Source organism: Odocoileus virginianus, chromosome 20, assembly GCF_023699985.2.
Source record: "Odocoileus virginianus isolate 20LAN1187 ecotype Illinois chromosome 20, Ovbor_1.2, whole genome shotgun sequence".
Lineage (NCBI taxonomy): Eukaryota > Metazoa > Chordata > Mammalia > Artiodactyla > Cervidae > Odocoileus > Odocoileus virginianus.
This window is the reverse complement of record NC_069693.1, coordinates 10,123,707-10,151,447: the sequence shown is the minus strand read 5'-3', so window position 1 is coordinate 10,151,447 and position 27,741 is coordinate 10,123,707. Positions and strand designations below refer to the sequence as shown.

Genomic DNA, 27,741 nt, shown 5'->3' with positions numbered 1-27,741 from the left:
TAGCCCCTGTAAGAAGACCCAGTTTGCAGACAGGCTGAGGGATGAAATAATCCAAAGATCCAGATATCTCATACCTGGAGGTAGAGGCCAAGGAACAGCTGGGGTCCCCAAAGGCCTGGGGTTGGGGTTGTTTGTATTCTGGGGCTTCAGGAGGACAACTGGATCCTTAAGGAATCCTGGGACAGGACACCCAGGACTGGAGGCGACGGGAACCAGAGGAATTGAATGCCTAGTTCCAGAGACGTTAAAGGGAGGAAAAGGCCTGTTCCACACAGAGACAGCCTAAAGGGATCAAGGTTATACCTGGGGAGCCCAAGGGACTGTGGAAACCCATCAGGGATCAAGGAGAGCTTCCTGAAGGAGGGGACACCTTGTTGCTATTGTTGTAGTTGTTTAGTCACTCAGTCGTGTCCGACTCTTTGTGTACGATCAACTGCAGCCCACCAGGCTTCCCTGTCCTTTACTACCTCCTGGAGTTTGCTCAGACTCATGTCTATCGACGCTGTGATGCCATCTAACCATTTCATCCTGTTGCTCCCTCCTCCTCCCGCCCTCAATCTTTCCCAGCATCAGGGTCTTTTCCAAGGGGGCACCTTGGGTGAGACCTAAAGGGCGAAAAGTTCTGTCTGTCCTGTTCACCACCGCCCCATCCTCAGCATCTCTCATCAATTTATTCAACCATCAGACATTCCCTCAACACCTACTTTGCATACGGGCCCTTTGTTGTGTGTCAAGGACTCAGTAGTGATGCAAACAGTCCAATCCCTGCCTCCTGGAGTCCCCGCCCAGCACAGGAAACACACTCATCAGCATGGATGACCCAGAGTTCTCAAGGCTCCAGGGGGAAGGTGCAGGCAGAAGGATCAGGGCTGGGACAGGAGGCTGTTTCCCTGAGGAAACATCTGACTCAGAAGAATCAGGGAAGGCTTCCTGGAGAAGGAACCATCTGAGTTATGACCTAAATGATGAGTAGGGTGGAGTGGGGAAAGGTGACTTAGCAAAGGGAGTATTGGGTATATTATTTACCAAGAATGAGAAATGAAAGGATAACTTTTTTTTTCCCTTTCATGGAATGAAATGTGCCCTATGGTGCTGGGAATACAGCTATGACCAGGACAACCCTGGCTCTGCCTTCTTGGAGCTCCCAGTCTGTCGGGACATAGATCCATCACCAGTGATGACCCAGGATGTTCAGGAATGGACTGTGCGTGCCTGCTAAGTTGCTTCAGTCGTGTCCAACTCTGTGACCCAATGGACTGTAGCCCAGGGGAGCTCAAAGAAGAGGGTGTGTTTGATTCAGGTGGGGGAGTCAGGAAGGGTTTCCTGTAGGAGGTGACAATCCAACCAAGACGCTAAGAACAAGGAGATAGCTGGTTAAGGGAAGGGCAGAGGGAATAACATGTGCCAAGTCCTGGAAGGCAGGAGCCTAGGAATTCCTAGAAATTGCCAATAGCCCAGTCAAGTCCAAAAGGATGGAAGCAGGCGGACCCACAAACTGAAAAAACAAAATTGCCACACGCCTCTCTACACCCACCCCCTGTTACCATCCAAGACCATGGGGTTGAAGAAGACCTCCATTCCTTAAATGTAGAACCAGCTGAGGGATGGTTGGTTGTCTTGGGTCCCGTAACTCAGATGCCTTGCCTAGCGGTCGAGGGGTTCCGTATGTCTGTGCTGGGAATCTCAGAAAAACTGTTTTCTTCCATGTTTAATTCAGTATCACAGAAGCAACAATAAATAGTTCCTTCCCACCCCCGCAATCTTCCTCGAGCCCGGGGCAGAGCCCGAGGGACTGGCTTCCCGTCCGGAGAAGGCACCTGCAGCCCGGGAAAGTCGCGGCTCAGACCAGCCAAGCCATCAAAACCCACAAAACTCCCTGGAGAGTTACGAATGGGCGGGCCCAGGCTTCCCAGAAGTGGGCGTGGCTTCGAAGCAGAGCACGGGGGCGGGGCTTCACTGAGACTCCCCCCCAGAGGGTGTGGTCGATCAGGGGGCGTGGTTCTCATCAGCCGCTGTAACGATGACGTCCATCCAAATACGCACGGCCTCTGGGCTGGGAGCCACCATGTAGAAAAGGCGTTCGTAGGTTTTGACACAGAACGTTAGGCGAGGGTTCGGGCTCTGGAATAAGTAGCGGAGTGGAGGCGGTTTAACAGAACAGATATGACTCCACCCTAGTTCAAATTCCAGCCTTGCTATTTACAGGCTGTGTAGGGTTGGGCAAGGAATTTAAATTCCCTGAATGTATGCGGATCTGTCCTCCTAAATGATGCTACCTACTTTGTAGGGTTATGAGGGTTAAATGAATTAACACAGGAAGGCGCTGAGAATTATGGGAGCAAGAGGAATTTAAAGGACCCATGTCCCAACCCCCCAGCTCTACTTCTCCTGTATTAGAAATCGTTGTTGTTCAGTTGCTAAGTCGTGTCCGACTCTTTTGTGATCCCAAGGACTGTAGCCTGCCAGGCTCGGCTTCTCTGTCCAGGGATTTCCCAGGCAAGAATATTGGAGTGAGTTGCCATTTCCTCCTTCAGGGGGTCATCCCGACCCAGGAATCTGCAGGAGACCCTGGGTCTCCAGCACTGCAGGCAGATCCCTTACCACTGAACCCGCTGTGCTGCTCTTAGTCTCTGAGTCATGTCCAACTCTTTGTGACCCGTAGACTGTGGCCTGCCAGGCTCCTCTGTCCGTGGGGATTCTCCAGGCAAGAATGCTGGAGCGGGTGGCCATGCCCTCTTCCAGGGGATCTTCCCAACCCACAGATCAAACTCAGGTCTCCTGCATTGCAGGCAGATTCTTTACCATCTGAGCCACCAGGGAAGCCCTACTGAGACCCCTAGGAAGTCCATATATTAGAAACACAAGCATTCAAATTTCCTCTCTTCCAAATCTAGGTCTCCCTGGTTTGTAACTGGGAAAAATTTAGTCTACAACCTATTTACTGAGTACCTACTTGCCAACCCCGAATTAAGTAAACCCTTTATGTCCATTATCTGTCTTTAACCTCAACTCTGGAGACATAGGTTGAAGAGTGCCCATTCTGCAGGTGAAAACACGGAGGCTGGAGAATGGAAGTCACACTTCTGATGTCCCACAACTGGGATTCCAACCTAAGCTCTAAAAAGCCACAGTTACTCTCCAGAGCTTTCTAAACATTGTGTCAATTTTTGGCACTGTGCTTTTATAAACGTTCCAATTCCAGAATTCTCTGGGGAAAAATAAATCTGATATGACACCGTGGGACCCATTTCCATTTGGCAATTGTGAGAAGATGCTAAGTAATGATCCTCTCCTTTCAATTCTCCCAGGCAGCCTCAGTCCTCACCTTGCCCAGTTCAGTCATTCATTCTTAACTTGGCATCTGAATTTGCCAAATTTCTGCTCTCAAACGTTTGTTCCAAGAAAAATAACTGTGGCTGAGAGTCAGGGACTGAGCTCTTAATTTTTGGGCCCTGCAGTGAAATGACCTGTTTGGTTTCCTGTGCTGGATGGAGGACCCTGACAAAAGGGGCTGTGGGTAGCCCTTCTCCAGGGGATAAGCTAAGATTTGACTGGCGGGGCTCCAACCATGAGGGCAGGGCAGCATCAAAGAGGGGCTTCACCTTGAAGGCACAGCGTAAGTGGTCGTAGTAGACTTCCTCGATGGCCTGAAAGTAGATGACACCTTTGAGCTTGGTCTCTTCCTTGTCTGATGGAGCGGGGTGAGGGAGAAACAGAGCCAGTGAGAGATGGGTTGCCGGGTGGGGAGGAGGGTACTAAGGGGGAGAGGATTCTCTGAGCCCAAGTCCAGAGACTGGGGTTGGGGTGAGGAGCATGGTGATAGAGTCTGAAGGTCCCTAAAGTGCTGTGGTTAGGAGGTGAGTGAATGTCAATGGGAGACTGGTGTGGTGACTGGATAAGGCTGGGAGGTGGGGTCTGGGGAGCTGGAATCCTAGGTCCCCAAGTCCCTTGGCCCCTGAGAAGGGTGGAGACTCAAGGAGAGGTTCAGAATCATCGATTACCTAAGAGAAGAAGGAGAGGCTTGGAATAGATCTGGAGGCTGGGCACTGATAATGCTTCTCCTGGGTATGGGGAAACTGGGGGCTGGAGAGCTAGAATGGTACACAAGTGATACCCAGTGAGGACTGGGTCGCTAAAGGAGGAAGTGATTGGGGGGTCCAGACACATACATGGACCTAAGAGAGAAGAGACCTGGGGGTGGGGCGGCTAGGTGTCTGGGGCGAAGGTCTGGAGTGCTCTCTTTCACAGGTGTGGGGGCCCAGGCACCTAAGGCAGCAGGGCTGGGCTTACCCGCGTAGTAGGCCAGGCGGCGGGCCTGGCGGTCAAAGCAGAACCATCGCTTCCTCCAGGTCTTGATTCGGCCACCCATCTTCACCAGGGGTCCGCGGCAGCAGCCCCCGGACACCCGTAAGTGCGGGCAGTTTTCTGGATTGTGGCCCCAGCGCTCCAGGTGCTGCCGGAGATCCAATACCCGAGGGCTAGCAGGGCTGGATGGGGGTGTGGGCGGGGCCTGGGGAGGGAAGAGAAGGGGGGCTGTGATGTCATAGGGTCAAGGGCTGGGAGGGGGAAGTCTGCAGCCTGGACCCGCGAGGGGAGCCCGTAGGATTAGCTCAAGTGTAAGGACCAGCACAGCCTTTAACTTTGGCAATGACGATTAAGATGGTATTTCTGACAGCTACTCCGGTTGACTGACGCACTGCCCAGGGCTTTACCAGCATCCATTCCTCAACTCCCCATGGCCACTCTTGGGTCAAGGCTACTATGAGTCCCATTCTGCACATGAGCACACTGAAGTACAGAGAGAAATAATCCACCTGAGGTCACATAGAGCTTCTAAGTGGCAGAGCAGGGATGCGAAGCCAGGTCTTCCTGACCTTAGCGCTCACCTTGAAACACCAGAGATGTGTTAGGGAAGTGATAAACCCCAGTAAGCCCTCATCTATTGTATCTGTAAAACAGTGAGTGATTAATAATGAGAGTGCTGATTCCACTATTGTTGTATGTTAGAGAGCATTCTTGCTGTGATGAAATTGGTGATTATTATCTGTGCTAAAAAAAAAAAAAAAACTTTATAATCTCTTTGCCCCCCTTCTCCTCAGGAGGTAGGTCCATCATTGTCCCCATTTTACAGATGTGGAAACCAAGATTCAGAGAGGGTAAGTCACTAGGCCCAAGTCACACAGCCAGAGCTGACGAGCCAGGACTCCCCAGGCAGAGCGCTCATCTCAGGTGGCCATAATGTGGAGCAGATGAAGGAAATCAAAGTGTCTACTGTTACAAGGTCTAGCCTGATCAAATCTATCCTTCCCAAATACTTCCTGCAAAGAATGGTATATGATCCCCATGGTCACACTGAGGCCTCAGACTCCAGCATGCAAGCAGACCCCTAAGGGATTTTGTTAAAATGCAGACTGGGATTCAGTTCAGGGATGCTGATGCTGCTGGTCCACGGACCACTCTATGAGTACTGAGGGTTGAAAACACTGAAGTAAGGCTAAAGCAAGAAAGGATGAGAAATAGAGGGGAGATGAATTGCATGGAGACAAGGGAGAGAAGGGGGGAGGCGGGAGCTGGGGAACACACAGGAGGGGAAGGAGTGGTTAAAAGGGCACCCCCTGGGTCATCCTGCCCACTCCACACAGTAACACTAAGTGATCACCATGTAGTGAAGGTCTGCTCTGTGGCCAGCACTGCGCCAAGTGATCACCTCACTGCTTCTCCTAAACAACCCATTATTGTCCCCATTTCACAGAGGAGGAAACTGAGGCTCTTAAAGAGGCAGTGACTCACCAAGGTCACCCAGGTAGGACATGGGTGGAGCCGGGCCCCAGGCGAGGAGAGCAGGGATGGGCTTGGGACTGACAACTCCCCCTTTGTCCACCCGAGTCACCTCCAGGGAACGCCTGCCCCTCTCCAAGTCTTGGCTTTCCTCATCCCAGCACCCTCCTCATGGGGCTGTTTCAGGGATGAGCTGGCTGTTGTCACCTGGTGATTCCACCCCCCCCACCCGCCCCCAGGCGCAAACCCCAGGGACAGCATGAGGAAGGCAGCTCGAGGTGTGAGGGGGTGGGGATGGGGGACAATTCAGTCAGCAGGGGACTGATTAATAAATGATGGTGCTACACAGCAGGAGCGTTTCATTTTTAATGAGGCAGAGCTTATATGCCTGACAACCCGGAAGGCTCCACCAGCCTTCCTGCTTTATTTTATTCCCGGCTCTTATCAGCACCTGACATGCTACTTATTTTACTTATTGATGCTGCTTTCCATCTCTCTCCCCTGCTAAATGCCAGCTTCCAAAAGGCAGGGATTGTCACTCTGCCGTCACTAGAGTGTGTGCTTGCTGTCTACCACACAGTGCGTGCTCCGTCACGCAGTCACGTCCGACTCTGCGACCCCATGGACTGTAGCCCACCAGGCTCCTCTGTCCCTGGATTCTCCAGGCAAGAATGCCGCAGTGGGTCGCCATGCCCTCCTCCAGGGGATCTTCCCCACCCAGTGATGGAACCTGAATCTCCTGCATCTTCTGCATTGACAGGCAGATTCTTTACCACTGAGCCACTTGGGAAGGCCACCATAAATAGGCACTCCATAAATATTGGATTGAAATGAATAAGGAAAGGCCTAATGTTTGAGAGAACCAGAAATGGGTTGGGAATAATGTACTTGTTTGTGAGGAACATAAATCCACCAAATGCAGTTTGATCAGTGTATGTGGGAAAGTATAAACCCAGATGCAAAGTCTCCTCTATGACAGAAAGCACTTGGCCTCCAGGTGAGAGAACTTCACTTCCCTGAATTCTAAAGTGTTTGCTATAGGGGCTTCCCTCGTGGTCCAGTGGCTGGCACTCTGGACTCCCTCTGCAGCGGGCACGGGTGCAGTCCCTGGATGGGGAACTAAGATCCCACATGCCACACAGGGAGGCCAAAAAGATAAATAAAGTGTATGTTGTAACAAAAAAGTATTCATATTCTTAGTATAGGTAGAAATAAAAGCTTAATGAGGAGCTGTCAGCTAAATTCAGGGTGTGAGAAATTCCACAAGATAAATGCCTTTTCCCCCCAATAAATGGCACTTTTTTTTTTTTTTTTAAAGCAGGGAGGGAGGACTCAATCTCAGAGATTTAAGACATTTTTACTAAAGGCACTGTGTGTGCTTTGTTTGGATCCAGATTTGAATAACCAACTATCAAAATATATTTTGGAGACAATTTGGAGACAGGGATTTTGTTCAAGTGCAGACTGGGATTCAGTCATTCCAGGGTGGGGGTCTGGAGAGGAATGAAGTTCAGGGATGCTGATGCTGCTGGTCCATGGACCACTCTATGAGTACTGAGGGCTGAAAACACTGAAGTAAGGCCAAAGCAAAAAAAGGATGAGAAATAGAGGTGAGACAAATTGCATGGAGACAAGGGAGAGTGAGGAGGGGGTGGGGGGAGGGGCTGGGGAACACACAGGAGGGGAAGGGGTGGTTAAAAGGGCACCCACTGGGTCATCCTGCCCACTCCACACAGTAACACTAAGTGATCACCATGTACTGAAGGTCTGCTCTGTGGCCAGCACTGTGTCAAGTGATCACCTCATTGCCTCTCCAAAACAACCCAATATTGTCCCCATTTCACAGAGGAGGAAACTGAGGCTTCTAGAGAGGAAGTGCTCACCAAATGTTGATATGGACCATGTATTAGAATGTTACAGAATTAGTAATAATTTCATAAGCTATGACAGTGGAACTTACATTAAATATATATATATATATATATACACACACACACACACATATGTATATATTGTAGGTACATAATGATGTATGGAGGGAATGATAAAATATGTGGAATTGGCTTTAAAATATTCTACTGCAGCATGGGAAGTAGGTGCGGGTGCAGTACAGAAAAGTCAGTAAGTAAAATAAGATTCAATATTGATAATCACTGGAGCAACATGGAGGGCTTCCCTGGTGGCTCAGTGAATCTGCGCCTGCAAAGAATCTGCCTGCAAATGCCGGAGTCGCAGGTTCAATCCCTGTGTCGGGAAGATCCCCTGGAGTGGGAAATGGAAGATCCCCTGCAGTAGCAACCCACTCCAGTATTCTTGCCTGGAGAATCCCATGGACAGAGGAGCCTGGCGAGCTATAGTCCATGGGGTCACGAAAGAGCCGGACGAAACTGACCGACTAAACCACGGTCATGAGTTGCATGGTGGGTACATGGGAGGTTATTAATCTAGTCAACCTTTGAACAATATGCTTGAATATTTCTTAAGTAAAAATTTTTTTTTTTAAAGAATCAAACAAATAAATCAAAATTTTAAATACTATTTAAAAGTCCCAGTTTGTGGTCGCCCTCATACCAGCCCCCACTTACAGAAGAGGAAACCGAGGCACAGAGAATTAAGCATGCCACATACCATGGATTCAGATGACCCTGATGGGAAGAGAAACTAGGTCTTTAGAGTTCCCCTTCCCTTGCCAAGCCCAGGACACTTTCTGGAGGACAGGAGAGGGTGAGATGTCAAAGGGCAGAGGCCAGGGGAAGTGGGGGCAGGGGCGAGACTCACCATGATGGCAGGTACAGGGGGGCCCGAGGAACCTTCCTTGCTTCTTCTTGTCCCTTCCTGTGGGTGCAGAAAGAGTCACCAAGACTGCAAACCAGTAAGAAGTGGGGGGAATGTACTGCGTTCCTGGTCGGAGGGAGGAGGAGCTGGGTCTCACCCTGGCCTGGAGCAGCCGCTCCCTCTCCGCCACGGCCTGCTGCAGGAGCTGCTCCATTCGGGCGATGTCTGGGTAGAGGGCCCTGCAGCTGGGAGCAGGGAGCAGAGACGGGCCAGTGAGAGGAGCCCAGTCTCCTCCCCCCATCTCCCCACCTTCTCCCTGACGTCTCACCTGTTCCTGGGGCCGCAGTTCAGCAGCTGATAGAGAGGGTGTCTCCCGGAGTCTCCGGCTTCAGGCGGGAGGGCCGAGGCCTCCAGGGGTCCTGGGGGGAGAAGGGCTGGGGCTAGGGGCTGGGATGCTTCCTGGTCTAAGCTTCTACCTCTCTCCCCAAACGGGGGCATCCAGGTTTCTCCATTCTGTGCACAGGGAGGGTGGTGATGGGAGAAGAGGGTACGTGGGGTGAAGTTGGTACTCACCAGTACAGTGGAGGGACAGAGGCCGGGGGCAGCCTCTCTGACTGGCTCTCTCTCCCCTCTTCCGGGACAGGCTTCCAGTCCTCTGGAGGCCAATGGAGCCCTGAAGACACACAAAGCCCAGGCACACAGGAAAAGATGCTCAGTCTCCACCATCAGATGGGAGAACCACCAAAGAAAACCACCATCTTGAGACATCCCAGGTGGTCCAAGGGTGAAGACTTCGAGCTCCCCATGCAAGGGGCCCAGGTTCAATCCCTGGTCAGGGAACTAGATTCCACATGCCGCAACTAAGAGTTTGCAGGTGGCAATGAAAGATCCTGCATGCCCCAGTGAAGACTGAAGATCCCCAAGCGACCCGGCGCCACCAAATAAATAAATATTTTTTGTAAAAAAAGAAACCACCATCTCATTGGCACGGATCAGAAAGCCAATGTAAACACAATGCTGAGTGAATGCAGTAGTTACAAAGGACCACACAGTGCACTGAGCAGAATGGGCAAACCCACAGAGACAGTGATTGCCGGGGGCTGGGAGGAGAGGGGAATTGAGGGGTGATGGCTGAAGGGTACAGGGCTTCTTTGTGCGTGCGTGCTAAGTCACTTCAGTCATGTCTGACTGTGCGACCCCATGCACTGTAGCCCACCAGGCTCCTCTGTCCATGGGGATTCTCCAGGAGAGAACACTGGAGTGGGTGGTCATTCCCTCCTGAATATTCTCTAAAATTGCTGATGGTAATGTTTGCACAACTCTATGACTACACTGAAAACCACTTTTAATGGGCGAATTGTAGGGTAGGTGAATTATAGATCTACATAAAACTGTTTTTCTTTTTTTTTTAAAGCCTACTGTATTGGTGGAGATGTGGGAAACCCAGATGTTCTCCCACAAGGCTGAGGGCTGTTTTATTGGAAAAAACTTTATGGAGGTCCGTTTGGCTCTTTTTAAAAAATAAAAATGGGAAAAAAGAAGAATAAAATGAATTTAAAAAAAGAAAGGAAATAAAATCAAAATGACTTCCCTGGTGGCTCAGTGGTAAAGAATCCGCCTGCTAATAATGTAGCAGACATGTGTTCCAGCCCTGGTCCAGGAAGACCCCACATGCCAGGGAGCAACTAAGCCTGTGTGCCACAATTATGGAGATCTAGAGCCCGGCAGCTACAACTACTGAGCCTTCCTGCCACAACTACTGAAGCCCATGCACCCTGGAGCCTGTGCTCTGCCACAATAGAAGCCACTGCAATGAGAAGACCGCAACTCCAGAGCAACCCCCTCACCACAACTGGAGAAAATGTGGAGCAGCAATGAAGACCCAGCACGGCCAAAATTAAATAATAAAGAATATATATATGAATAACATTTGTGGACTTGAATAGTACTGTCTCAATGTTAGCTTCCTGAATGTGATCGGTGTACTGTGGTTGCATATGGGAATGGCCTTGACCTCTGATGATAAAAAGTAGAAGCATTTAGGGATAAAGGGGAATCATGCTTCAGTAAAGAATAAACTGTGTGTGTGGGTGTGTGTGTACAGACAGAGAATGATGAAGCAAATGCCAAATGTGGTAAACTGTTAGTCACAGAATCTGGGTAACAGGTATACAGGAATTCTTTCTACTCCTCCTGCAATTTTCCTGTAAGTCTTAAATCATTTCAAAATAAAATAATAAAAAAACTACCAAGTGAAAATAAACTTATTTGAGAGTAACAAAGGAAGCAAACTGAAATCATTTCTTTAAAAAAAACAGCAAAAACTCTGCTTGGATAACAAAAAATAATAAGAATAAATAAGTTGTATAATTTGAGCACCAACACACATCGTGCATGCCAAGTTGCTTCAGTCGAATAAGACTCTTTTGCAACCTCATGGTCTGTGGCTGCCAGCTCCTCTGCCCATGGGATTCTCCGGGCAAGAATACTAGAGTGAGTTGCCAGGCCCTCCTCCTGGCCCAGGGATCAAACCCAAGTGTCCTGCATCTCCAACATTTCCGGCAGATTCTTTACCAAGGAGCAATGATGGAAGCCCATCAATGTGTATGCTCACTATTCACGAGTTAATACTAAAAGAAAAATCGAACTGGTCACCAAAAGAACCAAGTCTTTATTTTGAAGGTAGGTGAATGAAGTGAAATCGTCAAGCACTTTCTTTTCCTACAAAAATCATATCCCTGGGTAACCAAATAATCAATAAAGGCAAGTCCCTCTTTAGAAAAAAAATTGTCAATTAATAAATGAAGGAGGAGGACTTCCCTGGCTATCCAGTGGTTAAGACTCTGCACTTCCAATGCAGAGAGCACAGGTTCCATCTCTGGTCAGGGAACTAAGATCCCACATGCTGAGTGGGCAGCCAAAAAATAATAACTGGTTTTTTTTTTCTTTTTTAGATTTCTTTAACTAAATTTTTTAAAAAATGAAAATAAATGAAGAAGTAATAACAGATGAGATTTTCCCACTCATGACCTCCAGGGAATCAATCAATGGATGCCACAAAAAAAGAGACACATGCTCCCGGGATGACTTGCCAAAATGCCAATCATGCAACTGCTCAGCCCCCCACATCCAACTTTACAGGAAATAAAGAGGCAGAGAAAGGTGGTGTTGACCCCCACAGATGCAATCAGCAAACCCTGCCTGCAAAACTCTACAGAGCAAATGCCTGGTTTATTCACCAAACAAATTTCAAGAGGGACAATAAAAGAAATGCGAGTCTGTGGATTCTAGGAGATTTAAAAGAGATGCCCTGTGCTTAGTCGCTCAGTCTTTTCGACTCTTTGAGACCCCCATGGACTGTAGCCCGCCAGGCTCCTCTCTGTCCATGGTGATTCTCCAGGCAAGAATACCGGAGTGGGTTGCCGTGCCCTCCTCCAGGGGATTTTCCCAACCCAGGGATCGGACCCAGGTCTCCCATATTGCAGGCGGATTCTTAACAACCAGGCGAAGAACCAGGGAAGCCCACAGTCACACACACAAAAAGTTAAAACTGAACTATAGTGTTTAGCGATAGACACTGAATTGGCGGAACTTTCAATGTGAGACTAGGATAAACGTCAGGCTAGTGGCTATTCTCCGGGAGACCGATAGGGGTCACCATTGAGCGGGGGTATGTCGTGACCTGACACTTGGGGCCGTCACCCGAGTGTTCCCATTAATAATCGTTAAGCTGTGCGTGTGCTCGATGTGATTCTCTATGTCTGTATTATTTTAAAACGTTTTTAAAAATAGTAACCATGGGACTACTGGGCTTCCCAGGTGGCTCAGTGGCTAAGAATCTGCCTGTCAATGCAGGAGACGTGGGTTTGATCCCTGAGTCCGGAAGACCGCCTGGAGTAGGAAACGGCAACCCACTCCAGTATTCTTACCTGGAAACTACTATGAACAGAGGAGCGTGGCGGGCTACAGTCCATGGGGTCGCAAAGAGTCGGGCACAGCTGAGCACACACACACACAAACACAAAACCATGGGACTCCCCTGGCGGCCTAGTGGTTAAGACACGGGGCTACAGCGGGTGCAGGGTTAATCCCTGGTTTGAGAATAAGATTCTACATGCCACGCAGCTTCGTTCAAAAGATAAAAAATGAAAAATAAAAATAATAACCAGTATTTATCAAGTGCTCAGTCTTTGCCTAAGAGTGTCTGTGGCACACCGCAGACCCATTTAAGCTTCTAGAAGCCCTGGGAGTCAGGAAAGGTTCAAACCCCTTCAAAAAGATGAAAGGGAGCCCCAAGTTCCCGTGGCTCTTCACTCTTCCCTTCCCTCAACTGATGTTCCCGGCACTTCCCAGGCGAGAGAACTCAGATTGTTGGCACTGAGGAAGCACGTAGGAAAGACAGACTCAGTCTCCCCTGGTGGTTCAGACTATAAAGAGTCTGCCTGCCAATGCAGGAGACCAGAGTCCCATCCCTGGGTTGGAAAGGTTCCCTGGGGAAGGGAATGGCAACCTACGTCAATATTCTTGCCTGGGAGAATTCCATGGACAGAGGAGCCTGGCAGGCTACTAACACACACTGGCAAAAGAGATCCAAGTCTTGTCTGCATGGAGCTGAGTGACGTGTATATGTGGTGTGTGTTTAGTCACGTCAGACTCTTTGCAACTCCATGGACTGTAGCCTGTCAGGCTCTTCTGTCTGTGGAATTTTCCAGGCAAGAATACTGGAGTGGGTTGCCATTTCCTACTCCAGGGAATCTTCCCAACCCAGGGGTTGAACCCAAGTCTCTTGCATCTCCTGCACTGGCAGGCAGATCTTCACCACTGCACCACCTTGGGAAGTCCCAAGGAACTGAATGAGTCATCATACAAGATGCGTATCATCTGACGTTGCTGTGAGTGAAGAGTGTTACAAAAGAGGGTTATAAAAGGGTAATATAAAAAAGGATCACCTGCAACTGGAAGACCAGGAACAGCCTTCTGGACACTGACCCTGAGGCCCAAAGGATAAGAGTTGGCCAGGGTTGACTGAGGTGAAGGGTGTTCCAGGTGGCAGGATCGGCAAGTGTAAAGGCCCTGAGGCAGGAACAAATATGGCGTGCTGGGGGGTTAGTGCCCCTGCAGCTGAACAGTCAGTACAGGAAGGGGGATGGTGAGAGGTGGGCAGGGGTCAGACCACACAAGGACTTGTGGGCCACACCAAGGAGCCTGGGGCAACCATGGAAGGCTTTTGGGGGGAAGGGCTGAAGTAGGAGGGATGAACATCACTCTGGCTGTTGTCTGGGAGCCAAAAACTAAGATGGAGAAAATCAGTGAGGAGGCTGGTAGAAGGTCACAAAAACCAAAACTGAGGGTGGCAGTGGGTGGAATAAGAATTATAATAATTATAACAATATCAGGACCGCCCTGGTGGTCCAGTGGTTAAGAATCCACCTTCCAATACAGGGGACATGGATTCGATTCTGGTCAGAGAGCTAAGATCCCACATGCTGCGGGGCAATGAAGCCTTTAAGCTGCAACTAGAGAGAAGCCCAAGTACTGTAACTAACTAGCCTGAAAATGAATTTTTTTAAAAAAGGCTGGTCTTCCCTCATTAAAAAATATAATAATATCAATCATTATATAACCAGAGTAACAGGTGCCCACGTTTACTAAGCACCTGCTATGTGCCAGGCATCACACTAAGTACTTTAATGCATTAACCAATGAATGCTGTTATTATTCCCATTTCGCAGCTAAGTAAACTGAGGCACAGAGCCATATCTCAGGTCAACCAGCTAGGAAGTGGCACAATAGGTACTGGAATCCGAGCAGAGTCAGTACTCTTAGGCATCACATGATCCTGGAAAGAAGGGGTAGAATTTGAGAAGGATTTAATAGGCCTTGGAGGGAGAGAGGGGCAGGGGCAAGGAGGAGTGATTTGTTAATCCCTGAAGTTTATCTGCTTGCCTATTGTTTCTCTGGCTGTGTAAACAAACACTCCCTGTGCTTTTTGTGGGGCATCCCCCTGTGGCTCAGGGATTCAAGAATTCGCTTGCAATGCAGGAGACTCAGGAAATGCAGGTTCGATCCCCTGGAGGAGGCCATAGCAACCCACCCCGGTATTTCTGCCTGAAGAATCCCATGGACTGAGGAGCCTGGCGGGCTACAGTTTGTAGGATTGAACAAAGTTGGACACAACTGAAGCGACCTCAACAAGCACGCACATACAAGCTCTTCGTCATCCCTGAGGTCCCTCGTCACTGCCTATGAGCTCGTGTTAACCCGGTGCCCACCTGGGTTCTGAAGTTTCCTTGAGAAACCCTCGTCTCTGAAAGGCACAGGCTGAGCAATCAGGCAGCTTCATTTCACACCAAGCTCTGCCGCTTAGTTGGGTGTGTGACTTTGGCAAGTCACATCTCTTCTCAGGGCGACTCCCCCCTCTGTAAAGTGAGCAAGGTCCCGCCGCCCTGCCGTAGCTGATGCAAAGATTCTTACACTGACCTCATGCAAAACACACAGAAGAGTGCCTGGCACGGCCAGCAGTGTCCAAGCACCAGACACTTGGTGACACCCACATGCAAGGGGGATATGGGATCCACGCCGGTGGATATAGGGTCCATCTGGCCTTAGAGGTTCCGTGACCACAGAAGCCACTAACTCAGGTAAGGACTCCATAGGAATGGACTGGGCTTCCCACCAAGTCTTTATAGATATGCAATTTAATTATAAGGGTCATATTTACCCTAAGGCACGTTGCCTGGCAACAGAACTGCCAATCCACCCTTATCAGGCTTCCAGCTAGAAAGTTACAAAAGCTCTGCTAACCCTTTACCTTAGTGGGACAATAATAGGACCCACTGCTACAGTTCCTTCTGACCAAAAAATAAAATTTTATATTAGGTGCATAAGCAATTTCATACATATATAACATATATTATTGAATTATATATTCATGAAACATATAATTTTAATATAAAATATATTAAGTTGAAGCATGTCAAACAGTCAGTATTTGACTGTTTCTCACCTTCACATGGGCTTCCCTGGTAAAGAAGCCTGAAGTGTGGGAGACTGGGGTTTGATCCCTGGATCAGGACGATCCCCTGAAGAGGGGAATGGTAACCAACTCCAGTATTCTTGCCTGGAGAATTCCATGGACAGAGGAGCCAGAAATTATATGTTTCATGAATACATAATTCAATAATATATGTTATATATGTATGAAATTGTATATGCACCTAATATAAAATTTTATTTTTTGGTCAGAAGGAACTGGCTTTTCATCCATGGGGTTGCAAAGAGTTGGGCACAACTGAGCAACTTTCACCCTCTTAGTGAGTTGCACCCTCTTAGGTGCAATTAAGCCTGCACTCAGCAACTACTGAGCCTGTGGGCCACAGGGAAGATCCAGCACAGCCAAAAGAAAAAAAAATTTTTTTTAATTCATAAAATAAAATAAAACAGTGCCTGGCACACTATAAAGACTCTACAAAAAAAAAAAAGGGGGCTTCACAAATTTTGGCCATCTTTATGATTGTTAGTGTTTATATCATTATTACAGGGCCATTGAAAAGGAAGAGGACCTCTAAATATGTCAAAAGAAAAAATGTCCACCACAATCTTGAGTTAGAAAAAAAAAAAGCTAACTAGTAGCTAATACACACGTTTTCGAAAAAAACATTTACATGATAGAACAAGTGCTCACCCTTTCTAAGCGCTGACTCCACATCCATACAATTGAAACAAAACAGTTTTCATCAAATATTCAGCCCTACGTACAGGCACAGCACTGCCACTGTCTACTCTGTTTCATTTAAAGTTGGTAGCAACATATTCAATAAATGTTTTAACCCATTCATAAGTTGGAATCCCCATTTTTCAGAAAATCTGGAAAAAAGAAACAAATAGCTACCAGGACCTCCCTGGTAGCCCACTGGCTAAGACTCCGCACTCCCGATGCAGGGGGCCCTGGGTTTGATCCCTGGTCAGGGAACGAGATCCCACAAGCTGCAACTAAGACCAGGTTTAGCCAAATAAATAAATACAAATACTAAAAAAGAAAAAGAAACAAATAGCTGCCCGGTTCTGAGGAGGAGGGCCAGGGCTCATTGGGCTGGGGAGAGGAGGACTGCTTATCAATATGCTCTGTCGGGTGGCTTTAAAAATTTACATCTGGGGGCCTCCCTGGTGATCTAGTGCTTAAGAATCCACCCGCCAATGCAGGAGACACAGGTTCGTTTCCTGGTCCGGAAAGATCCCACATGCCGAGGAGCAGCTAAGCCCATGTGCCACAACTACCGAAGCCCATGCACCCTAGAGCCCGTGGTCCGCAACAAGAGAAGCCACTGCGATGAGCAGCCCAGGCACTACAATGAAGGGTAGCCCCCACTCACCGCAACTAGAGAAAAGCCTGAGCGCTGCCACGAAGGCTCAGCACAGCCAAAAATTAATAAACAAATAAATCTTAAAAACTAACTAAATAAAATTTACACCTGGGTGGGCCCAGTTCTGTTTCTCCAGGGGAGGAGAGGTAGGATGTTAGGCAGAAGAAAGAAAAAAGATAATAAAGCTGGAGCTTGGTGAAAGTTAAAAATACGGCTTGATCAGCCTCTCCTTTCCCTCCCTCTCTCCCCCATGCCCACAGCAGAGAAAGCCACGGTGACCAGCGAGACCCCCCGGGTGATGAGATATTTGTGGGGGTCGGGGGGGGCACCTGGAGGGAGCTGTGAACAGAGAAGAGGCAGGAAGAGGTGGCGGCGGCCGTGTGGGCAGTGGGATCCTGGAGAACCAGCAACTGGCGGTCTGTCTTCTGGGTGAAGAGGAGCTGCAGGAGAAGGGGTAGGGTGGAGGGCTGCTGCAAGGATGCTCTGGCCTCCAGAGCATGGATGCCCGCTGCAAGGATGCTCTGGCCTCCAGAGCATGGATGCCTGCTGCAAGGATGCTCTGGCCTCCAGAGCATGGATGCCTGCTGCAAGGATGCTCTGGCCTCCAGAGCATGGATGCCCGCTGCAAGGATGCTCTGGCCTCCAGAGCATGGATGCCCGCTGCAAGGATGCTCTGGCCTCCAGAGCATGGATGCCCGCTGCAAGGATGCTCTGGCCTCCAGAGCATGGATGCCCGCTGCAAGGATGCTCTGGCCTCCAGAGCATGGATGCCCGCTGCAAGGATGCTTTGGCCCAGGCCTCCAGAGCCAGCCCATTTCTTGGATGGAAAAGGAAAGGCTCAAGGACCCAAGAGAGTGGGAATGTGGTCTCAGGGAGGGAGGACTTTTGGGCAGACTTTTGGGCTAGTTCTCTGAGGAGGAGGTTCTGGAGGTCTGTACTCCTGAGGCCCAGGTGTAAAAGGGATTAGGGGTTGAGAATGGTGGATCCCAAGGGAGAATGGAGGTGGGGGGCCTAGATTCCTGGGTCTGAGAGAAGAGAGGGCTGAAAGGCACATGAAATCTCCATACCTTGGTGAGGGCCTGGTTGGGCTCAGAGAAGTCCCCGCCAGGGGTTCCCTGAAGGCAGTTAAGCTCGAGCAGTCGGCTCCGTTCCTGGGGAGGGCAAGACATGAGCAATTCCTACACCTCAGGGGACATACGGGGTGCAGGCGAGGCAAGGGTATGCCCCAGCAGGAAGTGAAGATGCAAGACAGGTATCTGCAGTGAACTGACCTGCGTCAGGGCCTGAAGGGCCTCCTCCTTCTTCCGGCTCAGCCCCCGGCTCTCGGCGGCCATCTGCTCCCCCAGCGACTTGAGCTGCTCCTCCAAGACTTGGATCCGGCGCTGCAGGGCACCCGCCAGGGCCCGGGTTACTCAGCTACCCCCAGGTCCTGGGCTGGCACCCACAGAAGCAGGCCCTCCTTGAGAGCCTGCGGTCTGCTCCACCCCATAACAGAGACCCTGGCATCTGGATGCCTGGGAGGGCATGGGGGACTCAGAGTTCACCTTCGCTAGTGCCCTTCTCCCCTTTGAGGGCCCAGAAGAGACCTGGGGTGAGCTGGAGGGGTGGAGGTTCCCATATCCAGAGGCTGAGGAAGACAGAGACCAGGAGAAAGTCGACATTGCCAAAAACAGAGAGAGAAAGGGACTTTCCTGGTGGTAGAATGGCTAAGATGCTCGGTTTGCAATGCAGGGGGCCCGGGTTTGATCCCTGGTCAGGGAACTAGATCCCACATGCCAGAGCTAAAAAGATCTTACATGTTGCAATGAAGATTGAAGATCCTGCATGCCCCCACTAAGACCCAGCACAGCCAACCAAAGTAAATATTAAAAAAGAGAGAGAGAAAGGGAAAGACAAACAGACAAACTGGAAAAGATACAGAATAGAAGAGACAGAGACAGAAACAGACAGAGCCCGTGAGACAGGAATGGGGAGTGACAGGAAAAATGTCCAGAAATAGAGGTGGGGAAAGGAGACCCACATAGGAACTGTCTAATCCGAAACTCTGGGAACCTTTGTATTAAATACAGTCAACAGTTGAAAGTTAGTCTCACAGTCGTGTCCGACTCTTTGCGATCCCATGGACTGTAGCCCGCCAGGCTATCTGTCCATGGAATTCTCCAGGCTAGAGTACTGGAGTGGGTTGCCATTTCCTTCTCCAAAATACAGTCAAACTTGTGGCTTTTTCCAGCAGGACTTGTCAGACCCTTGGAAGTGAAGGTCCCAGAAAGGACTGGTAGGAGCATCATTTGAGATGAGGGCTGAGACACGGGGAGTGTAGTGGCGAAGACCTAGCAGGTTCAGGTCCCAGTTCGATTCTTTGGGAACTAAGTGACCTTGGAAAAGATGACTTGAGCACCTTGACCTTGAGTTTCTTCATTTAGAAAATGGCGGGGAAAGATATGAAGACCTGTCTCCCAGGACTGTTGTAAGGATTCGATGACTTAATATTCATGAAATGTTTAGGATCGTGCCCGGCACATGGTCAATGCTCAATAAACATCAGCGACCACCATGGCTGTTTTGAAGAACATGACACAGCGGGGACACGAGGACAGAGAAGGGATGAGACAAGTGCATGGAGGTGCCAGAGGACGATGGCGAGGGGAGCAGGGCGAGCCCAGCCCGACTCACCCTGTGCTGTGCCACGCTGGCCTGGAGCTCCTGGACCTTGGGGTCTAGTGCGCCGGCCCCGGGGCTGTCCCGATCTTCTTCTTCCCGCCGGCTCTCCCGCTCCAGCTGCTGGAACTCCAGGTCCTCATAGGCACGCTGGGCCACATCCAGCTGCTCCCTCATCTGTGGAGCGAACACAAAAGGACTGGAGGCCTGGACCCTTAGTCTTGGCCTGGAGCCATGACTCCTGGGCAAGGAGGGAGGAGGGACTGAGGATCCAGACCCCAGAGTCCTGCGGGTGAGGGGGATGGGGCCTGAGCTCCTAGGTGGGTGGGAGAGGAGGGGACTGAGGGCCCGGATGGCTGGGTCTTGAGTGGCCTGGATACCGGGTCCCTGAGCAGGCCCAGGGAACCCTTACCTCCTGCATTCCCTGCAGAAGCCGCTCATGCTGGTCTTCAGGCTGCGAGTCGAGCTGCTCCTGGGCCTCCTGGAGTCTTTGGCGAAGACCCTCCACACGATCCCGCTCCTGGCTCAGCCGCCTCTGTTCCTGCATCAACAGCAACCAGGCTTTCAGCCTCGGCCTGAACACAGGGAGGGAAACAGGCCATCCGGGGCCAGGCCAGCCAGATCTCAAGCTCCTCCTGGCCTGGCGTGTGCCCGCTCCAAGTCTGGGGTGCTGGCTCCACGAGGGCAGCACCTGTATCTCTGGTTCATGCTGTACAGGCCCGCCCAGAGCAGGCCAAGGAAACGGGTTTTTAAGGAATGAAGGAGGGGACAGATGAGTGGATAAAGATGTGGTACACATATACAATGGAATATTACTGAATGGATAAAGATGTGGTGCACATATACAATGGAATATGACTCAGGCCATGAAAAAGAAGGACATAATGCCATTTGCAGCAACATGGATGGAATTAGAGATGAGCATACCAAGTGAAGTAAGTCAGAAGGAGAAAGATAAATACCATAGAATAATAATCATATGTGGCATCTAAAATCTGACACAAATTAACTACATAACAAACAAACTCACAGTCATAGAGAACAGACTTGTGGTTGCCTGGGGTTGGGTGGGGGAGGGATAGATGCGGAGTTTGAGATTAGCAGATGCAAACTATTATACAGAGAACAAATAAACAAACAAGGTCCTACTGTATAGCACAGGGAACTGTATTCAATATCCTGTGATAAAATGTAATGGAAAAGAATATGAGGGGTCTTCCCCTCGGTCCAGTAGTTAAGACAGTATACTTCCACTGCAGGGGGCATGGGTTAGAGCCCTGGTCAGGGAACTAAGATCCCACATGCTGAGCAACATGGCAAAAAAAAAAAAGAATATATATATATATATATATATATATATATATGAATCACTTTGCTGTACAGTAGAAGTTAACACAACACTGTGAATCAACTATTCTTCAATACATTTTTAAAAGAGAAACGAATGAGGGAATGAATGCTAAACCTATCCAGGCTTGGTGACTGATACTGGGGACCCAGAAGGGGGTCGGACCTGGACCCTATACTCCAGCAAAGGACACAGCCAGCTATGGCCTGGGGCAATCAGAGCAGGGAAACACAGATTCTGTGGGAACCCAGGATGGGGAGAACAGTTTCTACTAGGGTGAACCTAGGCTTCCTGGATGTGAAGATTTTAAGATAAGCCACTGCCGGGAGCCGTTATGGGGGGTCCCGCCTGTGACGAGGTCATGAAGAAAATACCTGGCAGGCAAGGCCGTCCGGGACCCCATCCATGATGAGGTCACGAGGAAAAAACCTGACAGGCAAGGCAGTCTAGGATGAGGGACCCTCCAGGTTGGCCTCAGCCTCTACCCCTCCCTGGATCCTCCCCCCTTTTCTGCTGTTGGTCTTGTTTGCCCTGCTGCGGATTCTTGTGTTGCCTGCTGAGAGCTCTCCTGCTCCTCTTTCACTGAATGAAGACCAACTTAAAACCCTAATTAATAAATCTCCTGGAAGCTGGTACCCTATGAAGGGGCCAGGGATGAAGGAAATGCTTCAATTTTAACCCTTCTGCTGGCATTCTGGCTTGTTTGATAAATGTGTGCTCTCATTGCAAAAAATGCTCATGATTGTTCTAAACATCCTAAGCACAATACGCTAACAAAAGAAACTATTAAGCATAGGTCCCTCCACGGGGTGAGAAAAGCCCCACAAATATTACAGCCACATATGTGCCTAATAGAAAATAGTTTAGATAGAGATTAGCTGGTGACTTCTTGCAGGTAATTAACTTTTGGACTAAGAGCCTGTTCTGTGCCATATCTGCTGCTTTTCCAATCCTTTGCATTTCTGTTCCGTAAAAACTGTAATCCTATCTAGCTCCCTTGGAGATGACACCTAATAGAAAGAAAATAGATTAACCACAAAAAAGACAGGGTCGGCTACTAAAGTTGCTTAAAGTTGCACCAGGTGCAAGCCATAAATTGTCAACAGGCCTGAAAGCCAAAAGATATTATACATAGAGATTAACCATAAAAAGGGCCCTAATAGGCACAGAGCCCTTTGGGGGGTGAGGAAGCCCTATTAGAGAATACAAAAAATATTGTTTTAAAAGTGGTTATTAGATCAATGTTTGATTGATGTTAATGTGCTGAGGTTGTGCAGTGGAAACTATTATTAATATAGTTAAAGATATAGTAAAATGAGAGTTTAGCCCTAGTGTAAAAACAATAAGATAATTGTTAATTTTAGCCAAGAGTGATAAACAGGGGCTGCCTCACCAGAGCCACAGAGTCTTTGTGTGTTAAACTTTTTAGATAAATTTAGCTGAGAACTTCTGCAAAAAGACTGACTTTATGTTAACAGGATTGTATTTCTACTATGTTACAACCTGCTGTACCATAAGACTGCCACTTTTCTGTTTTCTGCTGAGCTTAAGGCCAGAAGATAATGTAGAAAAAATCTATGGGAAAAGACACTCATAAACAAAAATATACAGAGCACACCTGGTTTCCTGAAGGACAAGCTGATGTAATGTTAAACTAAGTCTGTGTGCTTATCTGCCCCTTAGAAATGTACAGACTTAGGGTATAAAGGCAACGGTAAAAAATAAAGCAACTGCCAGACTCTGCCACATATCCTGGTCTGGTCTCTCTCTCTCTCATTCGTTGACGCCGTTCATCCTGAGGGTTCCCCTGGATCCTGCTGGGGCTGGACCCCGGCAAGCCACAAAAACCAGGGAGCACTGAGACCTGGGGAGCTAGAGAGGGCTGGTAGGGCTTTCTGTGCTGAGGGAACAGCATGGTGAAAATGAATGGAAGTTGAACAGTACAGGAAGGACTTCCCTGGTGGTCCACTGGCTAAAACTCTGAGCTCCCAATGTAGGGGACCTGGGTTCAATCCCTGCTCAGGGAACTAGATCCCACATGCCACAAGGAAGAATCTGCAGGCGTGCTGTGTGCTAAACTGCTTCAGTTGGGTCCAACTCTGCAGCCCCATGGACTGTAGCCCACCAGGCTCCTCTGTCCATGGAATTTCCCAGGCAAGAATACTGGAGTAGGTTGCCATTTCCTCCTCCAGGAGATCTTCCCGACCCAGGGATCAAACCAGTGTCTCTTGGGGCTCCTGCATTGCAGGCAGGTTCTCTACCACTTGAGCCACCAGGGAAGCCCAAGAGTTTGCATATCATAACTAAAAGGTTCTGCATGCCACAATGAAGATCGAAAATCCCACGTGCCCCAACTAAAACTCAGCAGAGCCAAATAAATAAATATCAATAAATACTTTATAAAAGAGAAAAGAAAAGTAAAGGAAGTGTAGGGGGCAGACTGTGGTCAAGAAGAAAGAAGGTGGGATGGAGGGAAGAGATGGGGAATACAGGTGAGAGATGACAGTGGAAAGGCAGACAAGATGGAGCTCAGGTGTGGTTTGGACCGCCAGGCTGAGGAACTCTTATCCGGGGTCAGTGAGGAGTCATGGAAAGATTCAAAGGCTGGAGTAGGATCTGGGTATGGAATCATCCCTCTGGGAGATAGGTTTGAGGGGTTGAGACCAGCTCCTTCCTGAGTCCTCTGGGCAATAAGAATGAGACCTTAGACTTCCTTGGTGGTCCAATGGTTAAGAATTTGCCTGCCAATGCAGGGTACATGGGTTCAATCCCTGGTCTGGGAAGATCCCACATGCTGCAGGCCAACTACTGAAGCCTGAACTCTAGAGCCCAAGTGCCGCAACAGGAGAAGCCACAGCAACAAGAAGCCCCAGCACCACAACCAGAGAGTAGCCTCCGCTCATCGCAATTAGAGAAAGCCTGCACGCAGCAACGAAGACCGAGTCCAGCCAAAAATTAATAAATAATAATTAAAAAAAAAAAGGATGTGACCTTGCCTGAGGTCTAAGCAGGGCAGATATAAAGGAGACAGACTAGCAAGAGAGATTCAGGGAGCACAAAGAACAGGATGTGGTGACTGACAGGCTTGGGGTGAGAGATAAGAAGGCGTGCAGAGCGAGGCCCAGGACTCTGGCCTGGGGACCAAAGGGACGGTGAGACGGGACGGTGTGGAAAAGGGAGGTGCTGAGGTCAGCACTGGTCACCATAGTAAATGAGAAGGGGCCAGACTCCTGGATCTAAGGCAGGAGGGGTGGGGACCTGGACCCCTGGGTCTGAGGGAGGAGGGGCTGGGGTTTGGAAACCCAGGTCCTAGGGGAAGGAGCATCTAGGAACTAATATCCTAGAAATCAGGACACATAGGTCTAGATTTTGAGAGAGAAATCGGGGCTGGGAGAAATAAAGGCTCTTTGAGGTAACTGAAGACTCAGGATCCAACCCCAGGAAATTCCAACATGTAAGATAAGGGCAAAGAAAGAGACTGATAGAATTACAAAGTTACCATTTTCCAACCTACAAGCACTCTCCAGGTCAAGCAATGATCACCAATGAATGTTAAAGCCTTTAGGTAAATAACTATTAGGAAGGAATCAGAATGACCTCACTGGGATCTGGAGAATCAGAGACAACATCCCCCTGGCCCAGCGCCCAAGAAGCACCACAGCTCATCTGAATCTGATCCATCTTCTACATTTAATCAACCACCTGCTTCCAGGAAGCGAAACAAGATAAAGGACACCCCCGGCATGCAACTGGTCACATACTGACCATGGGACAGAGGACTCAGTTTCTTCAACAGAATATGGGGGGAAAAAACAGTAGGCAAGGACCGTTAGAGGAGAAACAGCATACACAAGGCGTTTCAACCAATTACAATATACTGGCCTTTGGGGAACTTGATTCAAACAGCCAACTGTTAACCATTGTTTTTGAGACAGTCTGGGACCCATGGAAATTGACTGGAGATGAGATAGTAATTCTTCAGATATGATAATGACATAGGGGTAATGTTTTCTTAAAGGAGTTCTTAAAGAACTAAAGTATTTACTGTCGACATGATGTCTGGTACTGGATTTCAAATCTAGGGACAGGGAAGCCAACGGGAGGACATGAAACAGGAAAAGAAGATTAATCCCAGCTGAACTGGGGAGCTCACCACATGGCAACCGGCTATTTTTTGTTGGTTTGACATTTTTCACAAAATGACATTTAAAGAGCAAAGAGAGATGGGGCAAAGAACACGCCCCAGTGAGTCAGGCCCCAAAGTCATAGAGGAAGGAGGGAGGAGGGAAACAGAGAGAGGCATAGGTCCCCGCCACTGCCCACCCCCAGCCCCAGTATCATGGCTTGGAGAACAGGGATGTAACCCCGGCCCCAGGAGCACCACAGGAATGTCTGTCCCACAAGGAAGAGAACCGACGATGAAGATCCAGCCGGGCAAACACACCTGTTCCCGCTGCTCCTGGCCGCCCTTCTCTGAGTCCACCTGCTGCCCTAGCAGCTCGCGAAGCTGCTCCTCCTCCCGCCGAGCGGCCACTCGCTCCCCAGCCAGCTCACCCCGCAGCAGGGCCACCTCCACCTCCATCTGCAGAGAGAAGGCAAGAGCTGGGACCCAGAGGCCTGGGTCTAAGAGTAAGGAAGGGGCGGTGGCGCGCGGACGCCTGGGTCTGAACGAAGGACCTGGGAATCCGAACTCCTGGATTCGGAGAGAGTATGAAGCTGGAGGCCTGAGACTCGTCTCCCGTGGTTGTAAAGGACTGGAAGCCTGGCCTGACGGGGTTGGGGCGACAGCCTCACCTCGATCCTCAGTTCCTTCCTCTGACGCTGTAGCTCCTTCACTCGCTGCTCCATCAAAGCCACGCGAGTCAGTGCCTCCAGCTGCTGCGCGCGAAGCCGCCGCGCCGCCCCTCGCACCGCTTCTCCAGACCGAGCGGGTGCGGGGGGCGTGGCCGGGGTCTGAACTGGAGACGGAGCCTCCGCCTGAGGTTGGAGAAAGCTAGTCAGCTGGGGAGGACTCGCCCCCAGCATCACTAAACAGGTCCCTGGGGCGGGGGCGGTGGGGGAGCTGAGTTAGCGACCCTCAGCCACCAAGCTCTTTTATCCGATGGAGGTCCGATGACCGCTCGGTCCCAGGAGGTGGCCCAGGGGCCCGCAGTCCGGGGAAGGGGCATAGAGCCGACTCAAGGACGCTGTTTCCCATTCTCTTGGCCTCACGTCTTCGAAGGTCCTGCATCTCTTTCTCTCTCCCGGGATCTCTGAGTCTTTTCCCCGTTTCTCTGGGCTTCATCTTCCTGATTCAGTATGTCTTCTGTCTCCGAATCGCTATTTTTCTTTCTCCCTCGAAGTATCTCCCCGTCTCAAGGTTTCTCTGTCTCTGTTTCTCTGAGCATCTTTGTTTCTGGGTTTCTGTCTGTGTCTATCCTCAGCACTCTGAGTCTCTTTTCTCTGGTCTCGAGGGTCCCTTGACTCCTTTGGATCTTTGTCTCCCCGTTTCCCTGTCTCTGGGTCTCTATCTGGTCTTCCTGTACCTGGCTCTCTGTGTCTCTGTCACCCGCTCGGCTCTGCTCCTCGGGGTCCCCCCCGCCCCGTGACTCTCGCCCCCCGGGTCCCTCACCGCATCGTGGCTGCTCTCGGTGCTGCTGCCTTCTCCCACTTCTTCCTCTTCTTTCGCCTGCTGCTCAGCTCCTTGGCCGCTCGGAAGCTCTGCCGGGGCCTCGGGCGCCTCCCGCTCGCGGGAGTCTTTGGGGTGCCCCCGGGGTTTGGGGGCCCCCTGAGATCGGACCTCTGTGTCGCACTCCGGGGCCGCCGCCGGAGGAGCCCCCAGGTCCGGGCTGCTCCGCGTCCCCATGGCCGCTGAGAACTCGCGTCGGGTGGGCAGGGCCTGGGGTTCCGGAGGCGTTGGGGGCGTGGCTCAGGGGGCCCGCGCGTCCCGCCCGAAAGCTCCGGAGAGCGCTCCAGAGGCGGGGCCTGAGAGTTCAAAGGATGGGACTGAACATTCCAGAGGCGGGGCCTGGAGCTTCTAGGGGCGGGGTTCGTGGCTCCTAGGGCGTCACGCCCGAAGAGGCGGGACCGGAATTTGAGTCCGGGTCCTAGTACGCCCCCTACCGGCGTCTCCCTGCTATCCAGGTGTCGAGCCTTGTACTTTCCCACCCGCCCCAGACTATCCCCTTGGACCACTTTAGAGCGACCCCATCACCATCTGCTTCGCGGACTCAGGAGTTGGGTTCCGCCCTGTCCTCTCTGGAGCCCCGTAGTCTCAGCTCTGACCCCGCTGTGTAAGGGAGCCGTGCCCCTGCCCCCTCACCCAAGGATCGGAGAGTCGGGTCTCCTGGTCTCCCTCTCTCTGGACAAACCAGGAGCCTTGAGTCCTCGGCTCCTCGGGACCGAGATTCCAGAGCTCCAGCCCCCGCGACCCCACAGCCCCGGCCCCCTCACCAGCTCAGGCTTCGGCGCGCTCCGTTCTGCGCTCCGGCGCAGCAGTTTCTGCCCACTGAACAGGTGGCTGGGGAAGAGGGAGGAGAGACAGGCTGCTCGGTCCCCCTCCCCAGCAGCCCGGAAGTGGAGGACAGGGGGACAACAGGTCCAACAGCTCTCGAGGGAGGCGGGAGCGACCAGCTTGCCCCGCCCGCAGCCGCGGGATCGGGCCATCCGGGCCCCACCGGCCCCACCCTAGGAAAACCCAGCATGACGACCCCCCAGCTCTGCCTCCAGCGCCCCAAGTCCTGCCCCGGGGGGCCAGGCGCCTTGGTCACCTGTGTAAAAGCGCCTCCCTAATGCCCAGACCCTGAGAATCCTGAGAGGAAGAGGGGAATGGAGGTAGGG

General features: G+C 50.5%; 1 protein-coding gene across 3 annotated transcripts; it reads right to left on the bottom strand.

Annotated features, from left to right (window-relative positions):
- Nucleotides 1-1,693: 1,693 nt before the first annotated feature.
- Nucleotides 1,694-27,435, bottom strand: PHLDB3 (pleckstrin homology like domain family B member 3). Of its 3 annotated transcripts, none has more exons than XM_070450759.1 (16): nucleotides 27,355-27,435; nucleotides 26,534-26,886; nucleotides 25,717-25,899; nucleotides 25,367-25,504; nucleotides 19,987-20,115; nucleotides 19,590-19,751; nucleotides 18,188-18,298; nucleotides 17,984-18,067; nucleotides 17,246-17,356; nucleotides 9,127-9,226; nucleotides 8,882-8,972; nucleotides 8,711-8,792; nucleotides 8,557-8,613; nucleotides 4,291-4,510; nucleotides 3,603-3,688; nucleotides 1,694-2,121 (listed from the first exon to the last, which is right to left on the bottom strand). In XM_070450759.1, exons 2-16 carry the CDS (start codon nucleotides 26,765-26,767, stop codon nucleotides 1,987-1,989), a joined length of 1,923 nt encoding a protein of 640 aa, XP_070306860.1. In that variant the 5' UTR covers nucleotides 26,768-26,886; nucleotides 27,355-27,435; the 3' UTR covers nucleotides 1,694-1,986. The 3 variants fall into 3 exon arrangements, with proteins under 3 accessions (XP_070306860.1, XP_070306859.1, XP_020726770.1); XM_070450758.1 differs by having other exon boundaries at nucleotides 8,711-8,798; nucleotides 27,355-27,432; XM_020871111.2 differs by lacking the exon at nucleotides 17,246-17,356 and having other exon boundaries at nucleotides 8,711-8,798; nucleotides 27,355-27,434.
- Between the last annotated feature and the right edge of the window lie 306 nt (nucleotides 27,436-27,741).

What these genes read in the sequence shown, in the direction of transcription:
- PHLDB3 (XM_070450758.1), bottom strand. Translation starts at nt 26,767, where the DNA reads ATGGGGACGCGGAGCAGCCCGGACCTGGGGGCTCCTCCGGCGGCGGCC. An exon ending in CCAGCGTGGCACAGCACAGG is followed by an intron (nt 18,299 to 19,589) that starts GTGAGTCGGGCT and finishes GGTGCCCTGCAG; the next exon opens with CGCCGGATCCAAGTCTTGGA. An exon ending in ACTTACGCTGTGCCTTCAAG is followed by an intron (nt 2,122 to 3,602) that starts GTGAAGCCCCTC and finishes TACTTATTCCAG; the next exon opens with AGCCCGAACCCTCGCCTAAC.